The sequence below is a fragment of the Ranitomeya variabilis genome, chromosome 1 (genome assembly GCF_051348905.1).
Source record: "Ranitomeya variabilis isolate aRanVar5 chromosome 1, aRanVar5.hap1, whole genome shotgun sequence".
NCBI classification, from domain to species: domain Eukaryota; kingdom Metazoa; phylum Chordata; class Amphibia; order Anura; family Dendrobatidae; genus Ranitomeya; species Ranitomeya variabilis.
Window position 1 is genome coordinate 216,736,027 of NC_135232.1, and position 13,826 is coordinate 216,749,852.

The following is a 13,826-nucleotide window of genomic DNA, read 5'->3' on the forward strand; positions in this document are numbered from 1 at the left end:
CAGTAAATTATTAGTTTCTATAATCGCCAGTCTGGCCTAGATTGATGATGGGCGCTCTTTAAAGGGAATCTATCACCAGGTTTTTGCCACCTCATCTGAGACAAAGGAGGTGAAAATGTCAGACATTAATGTAAAGTAAAAAAAAATATTTATTAAATAGCATAAATAATTAAAAACACTTAAAAAGATGAACAAAGAAAAAACTGACATGGTGTTGACAAACTGGCTGCGTTGGCCCATGGATGGGTAGCCATATTCCTCTAAAATGGGTTTACTGTGAGAGAATATTATGACTGTTACTTGTCTTTTTTCAGCAGCTTAGTCACGGATATTCTTGTAGGTTCATTTCCATATGTACGCTATTTTCTCTCTGTATACTCATGAGTGGCCCAATACTTATTACCACTGTTATTGGACATATTTGTGCCACTGTGTATATATTTCTGTCACTGATTTTATTTACATAGAGCCATATTACAATACATGAGTAGGTATATTGTTTGGGATATTAGCCAATTCAGCTACTGAGACATTCTACATGACTATTATTCCATCTACCTCATTGCAGCCATTGTGTCAACACCATGTCAGTTTTGTCCTTTGTAAGGGTTTTAATTATACTATTTAACAAAGGAGACATTTATACTTCACATTAATCTCTGGCATTTTATCCTCGTTTCAGAATTTTGATTTATGCCCCAAGACATAGTACCTGCATAATGAATTGCCCTGTGGGATTACTGTACCCCGCCTGAGAGCAGCCTGATGCAGGCAAATAGACCCAGAAGCCAACAATGTATCACTAAGATTACTGGGTGCAGCTGTTCTGACAAGAGTTTTTAGATTTAGCCTGAAGCAGAGTTGAGAAAGCCAAAACCGCCCACACCACAGCTCTGTAATTAAGTTATCTATTGACAAGAAGCTGCTCATCACAGGAGGGGGCGGAGTCAGACTAGCAAGCTTATGCCAGCTAGTCACAGCAATGATCATGTCCTGGTGATAAAACCTTCATTGTAAGTGAACGAACAAACACACACAGCTTGACAAGTGACATTGTTGAACTCTATTTTAACCCCTACCTCATGCTGTCCTCATATCACATAGCAAATCCCTGCTGACGGATTCCATTTAAAAGTATTTGTTCATTTTTTATTTTTTTTTAAATGTTTAAATGGCCACAGTGTGACTGTGCATCTACACATTGCACTTATAGCAACTTATGTTCTGGCCCATTTCTTCAGTTATGCTATTTAAGTTATTTTTTGTATAAACAGGGGTGTGGCTCCCCCTTTTTTGGCTGAGTATTCCATCAATAGATTTCTGTTGAAACAGTCAGATTTGGGAACTGCTCTGACCCCATCTATTTTGAGGCCTGCTGGCACGTATCAAAGAGAGCTACAAGAGTTAGCTAATTGGGCACACTTTGTCAGAGATGGCGCTTACGCTCTTTTGATCAAAATAGTGTCAGCTAATTATCCTATGCCATTTACATGAACTATTACTGATCATTTACTTTGTGCAGGCTATTTGAGCAATTGCTTCTATTGTAGGTACTCTTTAAAGTGAACCTGTCACCAGTTTTGGTTGATATGAGTTACGGCCACCATCTTTCAGAGCTGATATACAGCATTCTATAATTCTGTATATAAGCCCCAACCCGGCCTCTAAGAGAAGAAATGTAACTTAATATACGCACAAGCAAGTTGGTCCAGTCTGAGGAATGTTGCTCTTCTTGGTCCCACTCCTCCCATCTTCTTGCGATGCTGTCCTCTGTTAGTTTGTGTGGATGACCCGTCCCTGCATCATCCACAGAAGTCTCCTCGGCATCGTGCTCCTGCGCAGGTGCACTTCTCTGTCCTGTTGAGGGCAGAGCAAAGTCCTGCAGTGCGTAGGCGCCGGGAAAGGTCAGAGAGGCCCAACACCTGCGCACTGCAGTACTTTACGCTGCCCTCAACAGGACAGAGAAGTGCACCTGCGCAGGAGCACGATGCCGAGGAGACTTCTGTGGATGATGCAGGGACGGGTCATCCACACAAACCAAGAAGAAGGACGGTATCGCAAGAAGATGGGAGGCGCTGGACCAAGAAGTGCAACATTCCTTGGCCGGACCGCCCCGCTGGTGAGTATAATAAAAGTTATTTCTCGTATCTTTCAGGTTGGGCTGGGGCAAATATACAGCATTATAGAATGCTGTATATCAGCCCTGAAAAATGGTGGCTGTACCTCACGTCAGCCAAACCTGGTGACAGGTTCACTTTAGTCTGTTGACCTATATAAGGCTAGTTTCACATTTGCGTTTAAAACGCAAACGCAGGTGGTGAAAAAACCCGCATATAAACGCGTGCAAATGCTGCGTTTTTTTAGACGCATGCGGTAAAAAAAAAAAGCGGCGTTTTGCCGCGTTTACATGCGTTTTTTCCTGCGTTTGCGTTTTTGAAACGCATGCTGAGAAGTGTGTGACAGCTGCCAATCATCAAAATCAACAAGAAAACCCACTATAGATAGAAATAGCTAGGGTTGGGGTTAGGATCCCTAGGGTTAGGGGTAGGGTTAGGATCCCTAGGGTTAGGGGTAGGGTTTAGATCCCTTTATCACCTTGATGGTGGGGGGTGGCTTATCAGTGTGTATTCTTATTTTTTTTCTATGGAAACGCATGCGTTTACATAGACAGCAATACGTTTTTTTGCGGCAAAAAACGCCTCTAGAAATTACTACATGTTGCATTTCTGCAACAAAACGCAAGCATAGAAACGACGCATGCGTCGTCAAATGCGGCAAAACGCATACAAAAAACCGCATGCGTTTTTAATGTTAAATGTAGGGAAAAAAACGCATGCATTTTTTTGCGCTAAAACGCAGCGGCAAAAAACGCAAATGTGAAACCAGCCTAAGTGGAAAATAAAGTAGTCACGATGACCCTAATTTCTGTTACCTGTCCATGTAGCGTGCTGAAGTAGTTTTCATGAAATCAGTGCTTATCGGCTGCAGCAAGAGATGAGTTCTCGTATTCAACAAAGGCTAGAGCCCCAACCTCCCACTGATGATTGACAGCAGAGCATAGGGAGACAGGAGTCAATCAGCTGCTGGGATTCTGGTGGAGCGGACTCTCACGAATATCCAGGATTGGGCTAGTTTCACGTCTGCATTGGGCAGAGCTGCGTAGTCCCTCCGTTAAGCCCCGCCCACTGACACCTCTTCCATACAGCCCCGCCTACGTCGGCATGCGTCCTGCGTACCTATCTTTAACATTGGGTACGCAGGCCATGCGAATGTATGAGAATGTCTCCACATGCGTCGTTTTGATGCTGCGCTTACTGCAACATGTTGCATTTGACACAGTTCGGTGCAGCGTCAAAACGACGCATGCGGAGGCAGCCGCATACATTCGCATGGCCTGCGTACCCAATGTTAAAGGACATTACGCAGGACGCATGCCGACGTAGGCGGAGCTGTATGGAAGAGGTGTGGCAGTGGGCGGGGCTTCACGGAGGAACTACGCAGCCCTCCCCAATGCAAATGTGAAACCAGCCTTAGTGAGCACGTGCACATCACTGAGCAAACTACAGTGCTTGGCTCAGCACGAACCTGGTGTAATACAAGGCTCCAATCCAATATCTGACTAATGATAATTTATGATCGAGACATAAATGAGAGAACAAAATACGTGTGGGCGATTACATTTCACATAGAACAGCCAACTGAGCGCGCAGGGATTACCTGAGGTGCTACATAGTATGGAGTGAACTGAGGCGTCATTAGGTCCCCCTGGTCTATTTTTGCAAAACCAAAATCACACAATTTCACTGGAGCATCCTGAAAACAAACAGGTGTTAAAGTATATGAATTTATATGGAACGGTGTAACTGGAATCTGTAACGTTTATAAAGAAGGGCTGGTGAACAGCAGCATAACGGATAATGGAAGCACCGTTACTTTCTAATTGTCCTTTTCATTGTTATTGAAAAGTGAAGAAAGTTCCACAAATTGTTCAAAAATATATTGCCATGCGCTTAACCTGATAAAATAAAGTAGGTGGCAACACTTGTTTATTACTGGTTCTAGCAAAGGAAAACCTAAAGGAGTTGTGTGTTTTAAAATGTTATTTTTTCATTTGGTTGCAGACCTAGAACATAACACATTGGGCGGTTACACAAACTGCCAAAACTACCAGGGTCCAGCGCTGTCTCACCGCCACTGAGCCGGCCTGTGCTGATCGGTGCCAATGATGAAGTCATGTGTTTTTTTTTTTATTAGAATATAAAATGTAATAAAAGGAAAAAAGTGAAACTTGGATATGATTTGTCATTTTAACAATATGTTAATGGGAACTTAACCGGATTATCAAAATAATCCAGGAATAAAGGAGGGTTCCCAGCTACTACAAGTGTGGCAATTCCAGACCAAAAACTTCTCAACATCCACACAAACAGACCATCCATGTATACACACCAACACGCACTCATTCATTCACTCCTCTGCTTCCCACCTGGAGAAGCAGGACAATAAGAGGTCAACAGTAATAAACCCCATTAGCTTAGGATGCTTTCCCACTGCGTTCATCCACCCGTTCACTGGTCCCATTGTGGCTCACGCCCGAACCACCCTCAAAACGGGATCTGTGGATCATGTGTGTTTATGCGTACTGGAGACAGACACCCAGACAGTCTTCGATGTGTGAGTGTCCGCTTCTATTAGGCATACACGCCCAAAAATGATGCACAACAGAGCACACATTCACTGTCAGCACCATTCTAGTCTATGGCCCTCTTGGCGCAAACTCCTGAATCCCGTTTTGTGGGGGGTTCGAACATAAGCTCCAGTGGTGCCAGTGAACGGGTGCCTGAACGCAGTGGGAAAGATGCCCCAACAGCATTTGTAACCTCAGACTTAATCCAGAGTGAAAGGACCCGCTCACGTTTGTTTGGACATATAAAGTACTTAGTAGAACAGAACATTTATATAACAAGATTAAGCCAATGAGACGAGGAATGTCTGTTGACTTCCATATCATTTTGACCACTTTCCTGGCACTGAAAAGAAGACTGCAAAGAAAAGTCAAGTGTAAGAATTCTGGATCAAATCATCTAAGATCCCAAAGGAGACATTTGTGGGCAGCTGACACAAGGGAACTGAAAATGGATATGCATGAAGAGGATCATCTCTGACCAGAATAGTGAGAGCTCGGGAAGGGACAGGTGGCATGCAGAAAAGGAGCCTTAACCACATCTAAAGCAAATATCTAAATCAGACATGCCCATTTTCTGCAGACTAGTGGGGGTGTAGTAAACCATGTACAGTATGAATCTATATTGTATCGGAATATCTTTTGAAGTCATTACAAGGAGTCTCCAACTTCTCCCCAATCACCATCCTCAAGGTCCAGTATATGGCCCATCCACTAAACCAGGGCATATGACAAGGGTTTAAGGGAAGATGTAGAGATATAATATATACATGACAAAGGTTTAGCCAGGTCTGTCAATCTCAACAACTCCGTAACCAAACTGTATTTGGTGGAAGCCAAACTGTGCAGAGTTAAAGGTTGGGAAGATGGAGCAGTCAATAATTAGCCCAAATACTACAGGCTAACGCTTCCCCAGATTATACCACAGGAGTGATCTAGCCAACATGGTAGATGCCTGCTGTGCCATAAGGTAGTATGAGGGGAGATAACAGTGCTTTGGCCAACACCCATGCCTGAGCCACCACTTTATGGGGCCATAGGTTAGGGTTACACAGGTTGTTATATGTAAATGAAATTAGACACACTCTCATAAGAGCCAAGGAGGTCTCCGTATAAAGGTGTGGATGTCACTCATATCCAAGTCTAGCCACCAGTTTGCATCCACCAATTGTGCTACCAGATAATACGTTTTTGGAGCTGCTAGATCTCCAGACCCCTTCGGGACCTGCAAGGTCGTCAGTCTGAATTTAGGGGATCGGTCCTGCCAGTAGAATGAACATTAAATTATATCAAGACCATGGAAGTACTCCAAGGGGAGGAAAATGGGACATATAGGAAATATAGAAAATTGGGAAGACATCACTGTAAAGATATTAATTCTACCTATTGGGAATAAAGGGAGACCAGAACATACCATATTTCATTTATTCTCAGTAGCCTAAACTACTATAGAATATGGAAGATCTGTACCCCAAGATATTTACGGTAAACTAAAAAGACACAGACCAGCTCACCCAGGATATTGTCCAGCGGTGTGGGTGGGGTTCTGAGCCAGCATTAGAAAGGGGGTCAATTTTACCAATTTAACTTTCAATTCAGAGAATATTCCAAATTTCTCTACGGAACCTAAAAAAAGCAGTCAGGGAAGGACCCGAATCAGTTCGATATATTGGTGTGTGGTCTGTGTTTAAAAAGATACCGTTTCAACTGTGTCACCCTCTGTACACCTACAATACATGAAGACTGATGTATATCAACCTCCAAGGGCTCAGTAGCCAGTGCAAACAAAAGAGGAGACGGCTCAACCCTGTCTGGTACTCCTCCTGGGAGAAATGTGCTAGATATATTCAAGTCAGTATGGACTCGAGCCAGCAGGGAATCAAAGCCGAATCCAAAATAAAAACGTGTGCCTACTACCTACTCTCCTGAGGAGCCCCCAAAGGTACGGCCACTCAATCAGAGGCCTTACAAGTATCAAGGGATACCAGGTTTTGCTCTAAATAAGCAGCAGCAATAATAATTAATAAAAGACATATATTGAATCAGATATAATATCACATCCCTTAGTCTTATGGACAGTATTTTGCCAAAAATGTTAAATAACAGAGGAACAAAGACATCAGATGATGAGTCTGGGGACCGAGGGTCCTTCTCTGGCTTTAGAATAGCCACCAACAGAGCTTCCCCCATTGAGGCTGGATGATTACTCAAATCTTGCATAGTGATACAAGGTTTAAGAAGTAATGGGAACAACGCCTCTGTACAGAGCTTATATAGGGCAATGGGGAGGCCATCCAGCTCAGGGGTCCGACCTGAAGGAAGGGAATAGCCTTCATTATCTAATTTTTAGTAATGGAGGAGTCAAGCAATGAGAACGTTGATGTCATGTCTATAGTGCAAGTGAGCGCTGCAGGCAATCACTGGGCTCAGCAGCTGGTAGAGGGGAAGCACTGGACCAAGAGAATGTGAGTATCAATTTGTATCAGAAAGGGCTCAATTAAAGGTTCAGTTTAATTTTGCCACTTACATTTTCTTTGTTTCAGCTTTGATTTAGCCTTTGAGATGGGAAGAACCAGGGACCGCCAGGTACCAGAACATTCCTAAATCGTTACCTTGGCACAGGGTCACTACACAGACACTAGTTTTCATGCTAGAAAGGCCTATGTCAATCTACGCTTTCTGACCAAAGACACCGGGGGGAGTAGGATGGAACATTTTGGATTAGACTAAGAACAGTTGAATCCAAATGAAACTGTAGAATATGCAGCAGGAAGTCTGCGCTCACCCATCTGGGCCCCGAGGCCGGGGGTTGGGTGGGGGGCTGCCTCAGATGTGGAAGCAGGGGTTTTTTTTTTATTGTACATCTTTTGACATTGTGTTTGTTCACTGCTGATATCATTTGGTATGTTGTCCATCTTTTACTATCCTGTACATTTTTTTTCCCTTGCATTTATTTTTCTTTTTTGTAAACAATATTACCGTATTTCAATTAGCCAATGTGTGTGAATCCATTTAGTCTGGTTTAATTGAAAACATTATAAAAACACAGTTTGTTATTTTGAAGGTCTGCAACTCTATGGAAAAATAGAATTTTAATATTGACAACCCCTACAATGAGAGCCCGTCACTCCGGAATAGGTCAGCCCTTGGCGCGGCCAAAAGTTTGGTACACCATTAACCCTCCATACTTGCATATTGAGGGCCTTTCCCTGCTTATGAATGATGTTGCTCGCTTCCCAAAGCATGTGGGCGCATGCGTACTGCCTGTGTCCGGCACCGTGTGCACACAGTGGCCGGGCACGTTCTCCTTCAGGTCTTATTTCTGCTGATGCCACTCTTAGGCCGGTCACTAAACTTCTGGGTGCATTAATGCAGTGAGCAACATTGCCAGAAAGACGACAAGGAGGAGAACGCAGCCGTCCACTAAGCGCATGTGGGCGAGGACAGGCAACGTGTGCACACATGGGCATACGCTGGCAGCATCTGGGAAGTGGGCACAATCAGAGCAAAGCTCCCAATGCACAATCGAGGAGGCGTAATGGCGCACCTCACTCTAGGTCATGCCAAAGGTGCACAAAAGCCCCCTCACTCACCCACCTCACGCCAGTAAAACATGCAGTGCTAGTGTGCTTTTCATGGGGGCCAAGTCCAGTACAAAGCTGTATAGCCCATTTAAACTACATTTGTGGGTGACGGACTCCCTTTTTTTTTTTTTTTTTAATATATTCAACGTATAATGTAAAAAATCTAAAGCATGTAACTAAAGCAAATATTTAGCTAAATATTGCTGGTCTGTATTACACAGGACACTGCTGGCAAGTGTCAGTATAGGACATACTGTATCCAGATTGGTTCTTCATTCAGTTTTATGCCTAATTTACATGGAAATTACACAGTTATACAGTTTTTGTACAAACTTATTAGATAATAATAATAATAATAATAATAATAATCTTTATTTATAGAGTGCCAACATATTCCGCAGCGCTTTACAGTTTCAGGCTATGTGCACACGTCAGGATTTTGTCAGGATTTTGTCAGGATTTGTAGCCAAAACCAGGAGTGGAACAATTAGAGGAAAAGTATAATAGAAACATATGCACCACTTCTGCATTTATCACCCACTCCTGGTTTTGGCTACAAAACCTGATGAAAAAGCCTGACAAAATCCTGACGTGTGCACATAGCCTAACAGTTTCAAGCACAACAGTCATAGGTAACAATGTTAACAATACAGTAATAAAGCAGAGTAAAACAAAATACGACGACCCTGCTCATGAGAGCTTACAATCTACAGTAAAGGTGGGGAGATACAAAGTACAGGTGTGTATTTACAATGATGTATTTACAATGATGGTCCAGCCATCTTCAGGGGGTGGGGGGTGGATGGAGATAGTGAATGGGCTACACACACACACAAACATAAAATGAGTTTGATTAGGGAACGTGATAGGCCGCTCTGAACAAATGTGTTTTGAGGGAGCGCCTAAAACTATGCAAGTTGTGGATGGTCCTAGTTTCTTGGGGTAGAGCATTCCAGAGGATTGGTGCAGCACGGGAGAAGTCTTGGAGTCGGGAGTGGGAGGTACGGATTAGTGCAGAGGTTAGTCGAAAGTCGTTTGCAGAGCGCAGTGGTCGGCTAGGCCGATAGAGAGAAATGAGGGAGGAGATGTATGGGGGTGCCGCACTGTGGAGAGCTTTGTGGGTGAGAACAAGTACTTTGAATTGTATCCTGTAATGAATGGGCAGCCAGTGTAATGACTGGCGAAGAGGTGACACGTCCGAGTAACGATTAGCCAGATGGACGACCCTGGCTGCTGCATTAAGGATAGACTGGAGAGGGGAAAGCCGAGTGAGGGGGAAGCCAATTAATAGGGAGTTGCAGTAGTCCAGACGGGAGCGGATTAGGGCGACAGTGAGAGTTTTTGTTGTCTCCATGGTGAGAAAAGGGCGGATTCTAGAGATGTTCTTTAGGTGTAAGCGGCACGAGCGGGCAAGAGATTGTATGTGGGAGGTGAAGGAAAGATCGGAGTCAAACATAACACCCAGACAGCGTGCCTGCTGCCGGGGTGTTATTATGGTGCCACCCACGGAGAGGGAAATGGCAGATTTAGGGAGGCTAGTAGAAGGCGGGAGCAGAAGAAGTTCAGTTTTGAAGAGGTTGAGTTTCAGATAGAGAGCGGACATGATGTCAGAGACTGCGGACAGACAGTCAGTGGTGTTCTGTAGTACAGCGGGGGTAAGGTCATGGGCTGACGTGTATAGCTGTGTGTCATCAGCATAAAGATGGTACTGAAAGCCAAATCTGCTGATGGTCTGTCCAATTGGGGCCGTGTAGAGGGAGAAGAGAAGGGGGCCAAGGACTGAGCCCTGAGGTACCCCGACAGTGAGAGGAAGAGGAGATGAAGTGGAGCCAAAGAACAGAACACTGAAGGAGCGTTCAGAAAGATAGGAGGAGAACCAGGAGAGAGCAGTGTCCTTGATGCCTAGTGACTGGAGCCTAGAGAGTAGGAGAGGGTGGTCAACAGTGTCGAAAGTTGCAGAAAGATCGAGGAGAATGAGCAGAGAGTGGTCACCGTTACATTTTGCTGTCAGAAGGTCATTGGTCACCTTGATGAGTGCAGTTTCTGTCGAATGTAGGGGGCGGAACCCGGACTGTGAAGGGTCTAGGAGGGAATGAGTGGAGAGGTAACGGGTAAGGCAGGAGTAGACTAGGCGCTCCAGGAGTTTTGAGATGAAGGGGAGATTGGAGACCGGTCTGTAGTTGTTTGTGCATGATGGGTCAAGGATTTGTTTTTTTTAGTAATGGAGTAATGATAGAGTGTTTGAAGGAGGAGGGAAAAATGCCAGAGGACAATATGACAAACTAGGGTCTCCCTCAGTCTATTACTGCTAATGTACACATGGATTTCCTGAAAGAACTGGAAGGAGAAGTGTAGTATAACTCCAGTGGAAATTACAAGATTTTACATTTTTTAATACAGAGTGTGATATTTAGTTTGCGAGCCCCATCAGGGACAGCAATGATAATGTGTAGAAAAACTGTAAAGTGCTGCGGAATTTGTTGGGGCTATATAAATAAAGAGATTATTTATTATTATTATTATTATTATTATTATTTGGAAAAAACCCCAACAAAAATTAACGTCAATCGATCAGCATGTTTTGGCTATTTAATCCGAGAGCAGCATAATGAAGAGACAAAGCCCAATTCCAGTGATTTGCCACTTATTAGGCCATGTGCACACGTTCAGGATTTTTCGCGTTTTTTTCGCGTTTTTTCGCTATAAAAACGTGATAAAAACGCGAAAAAAACGCTAACATATGCCTCCTATTATTTACAAGGTATTCCGCATTTTTTGTGCAAATGTTGCGATTTTTTCCGCGAAAAAATCGCATAGCGGAAAAAAAAGCAACATGTTCATTAAAAATGCGGAATTGCGGGGATTCCGCACACCTAGGGGTCCATTGATCTGCTTACTTCCCGCACGGGGCTGTGCACACCATGCGGGAAGTAAGCAGATTATGTGCGGTTGGTACCCAGGGTGGAGGAGAGGAGACTCTCCTCCACGGACTGGGCACCATATAAGTGGTCAAAAAATAAGAAATAAAATAAAAAACAGTCCTATACTCACCCTCGATGTCCAGCGCAGTGTTCCCGCCTCTGTGCTGCACGCTGGCTGGTTCCTGTAGCTGGTGTGCGGAGAAGGACCTTGCCGAATGACGTCACTGTCCTGTGATTGGTCGAGACCGCTCACGTGACCGTGACGTCATGGAAGGCCCTGCGCGCACACATCAGCTATAGGAATGGACGCCGGTGAGGAGATCTGATGTCTGCGGGTGAGTATAAGCATTTTTTTTATTATTTTTAAACGTTCTATCTTTTACTATAGATGCTGCAAAAGCTGCATCTATAGTAACAAGTTGGTCACACTTGTCAAACGCTATGTTTGACAAGTGTGACCAACTTGTCAGTCAGTTTTCCAAGCGATGCTACAGATCGCTTGGAAAACTTTAGCATTCTGCAAGCTAATTACGCTTGCAGAATGTTAAAAAAACGCAAAAAAACCGGAAAAAAAACGCAAAAAAAAAAATGCGGATTTCTTGCAGAAAATTTCCGGTTTTCTTCAGGAAATTTCTGCAAGAAATCCTGAACGTGTGCACATACCCTTAGGCTGTGTGGTGCAGTTACAATACAATCAGTGTTTTATCAGCAGGAGATTATCACTTCCAGACTGAGTCGCTTGCAAGCCAGTCCAGCTAATCTTTGTAACCCCGCCCCCACAACTGACTGTGTACATAGGATGGTGCCAATCAGTGGTGTGAGCAAGTTATACACATCTCAGTATTCTGACCACTGCTATATCTACAGCAGAGAAAACAGGGATTGTATCAAAACTGCACCAAGCAGCCCAGTAACTGGTACATCGCTGGAATCAGGGTATCTGTCCCTACATTATCTGCTCTCAGATTACATAACAAAAACCTGATGACGTATTCCTCTTAAAGCCATCACCTGGAAATGAAGTCCAGTCTGCAAGCACTGTGTTACCATGTCATAAAGCAGGGGGAGCGGAGCAGTTTGATATATAGTGTTGTGAGAAAATATTCTGTATAATCTGCGATTTAGTCCTCTGGACCAAAAATCCCAGAAAAGGCAATGTGTGGTCCTGACAGTGACTGACAGCTTTCTTTGTATCTGAGTGTATACAGATACAGCTGTCAGTCACTGTCAGGACCACACATTGTTTTTTCTGGGATTTTTGGTCCAGAGGACTAAATCTCAGATTATACAGAATATTTTCTCACAACACTATATATCAAACTGCTCCGCTCCCCCTGCTTTATGACATGGTACTTGCAGGTTAGACTGCAATTTCATGGCAACAGGTTCCCTTTAAAATAAAAACCTGATTTAAAGAGCAGGTCATTTTCTTGTGACAAATACCCTTTAAAATGGCAAGAAACTTTAAAAAAAAAAATTAAGCAAGTTTATACAAATCTGTCTTCACTGCAAAAGTTTTAAACAGACAAAAATAAGGTCTTTGAAAAATAAGATATTAGGAGATATAGGATCGAGCATGTTGGTTTTTATCACACCTGATCCTTTATTCCCATACAAAATAATCCCCTGCCACAGGGGCAGCAGCTTATTCCTCTGATCCAGTCAGGAAGAATAGCTGTAGGGCTGAATAAGCATTTAGACGACAGCTTTTAGGGTACCTTTAAAGTGCATTTGCAGCTTCACCACACACTCTGATTTTAAATAAGTTAGTGGTTACCTTTATTTAAAAGGTTTGAATTTAGTTTTAGTCTGCAAACTTAATTTTTAGATTCCCTGACAATAAGTTCATAACCTGCTCCTAGTTTCAGATTTTTCTCTTCTGGGTTTATCACTCTCAGTAATACATGCTGGATGTGAGCTCTCCTGTACAAGCACAGCTTCATTCCTTAAGAGATTTACCATTTTAGAGCTCATGAAGGATCATGCGTTTTCCCTCTATACCTAATGCTCAAATGAGCTGCGCTCCCAAATAACGTGAACACTTTCCTCCCTCTCTCCTTTTCGATCTTCCAATTACAGTGTGCAGTATGCCATGATCAGTCATCAGAGCTACAAAGCAGAGCTTTGCTGGATTTACACATACTCTAAAATAGCAAAATGGTTGGACATTGATGACTTTTTAGGAAGTTGCTTAATTTTAAATTTAGGAATCAGAAAAGTAGTTTAAAAAAAAACCCCACGATAATGCAAAAGGTATACATACAGTGGGTACCGAAAGTATTCCGACACCTTTTTCACCTTTTTGCAGCCATTTGATAAATTCAAAAAAGTTCATTTTTTTTCACATTTATGTACACTCTGCACCCCATCTTGACTGGAAAAAACAAATGTACAAATGTTTGCAAATTTATTAAAAAAGAAAAACAGAAATATCACATGGTCATAAGTATTCAGACCCTTTGCTCAGACACTCATATTTAAGTCACATGCTGTCCATTTCTTTGTGGTCCTCATTGAGATGGTTCTACTCCTTCATTGGAGTCCAGCTGTGTTTAATTAAACGGATAGGACTTGATTTGGAAAGGCACACATCTGTCTATATAAGACCTCACAGCTCACAGTGCATGTCAGACCAAA

At 43.2% G+C, this 13,826-nt stretch overlaps 1 protein-coding gene across 1 annotated transcript in view; it reads right to left on the reverse strand.

The window, feature by feature from the left end:
- MAPKAPK5 (MAPK activated protein kinase 5) overlaps positions 1-13,826 on the reverse strand; it is a 90,243-nt gene that overhangs the window by 49,171 nt on the left and 27,246 nt on the right. Inside the window, exon 7 of the mRNA XM_077292535.1 lies at positions 3,718-3,813. Within this exon, the coding sequence (XP_077148650.1) occupies positions 3,718-3,813 (96 nt within the window). The remainder of the gene's footprint in view (positions 1-3,717; positions 3,814-13,826) is intronic.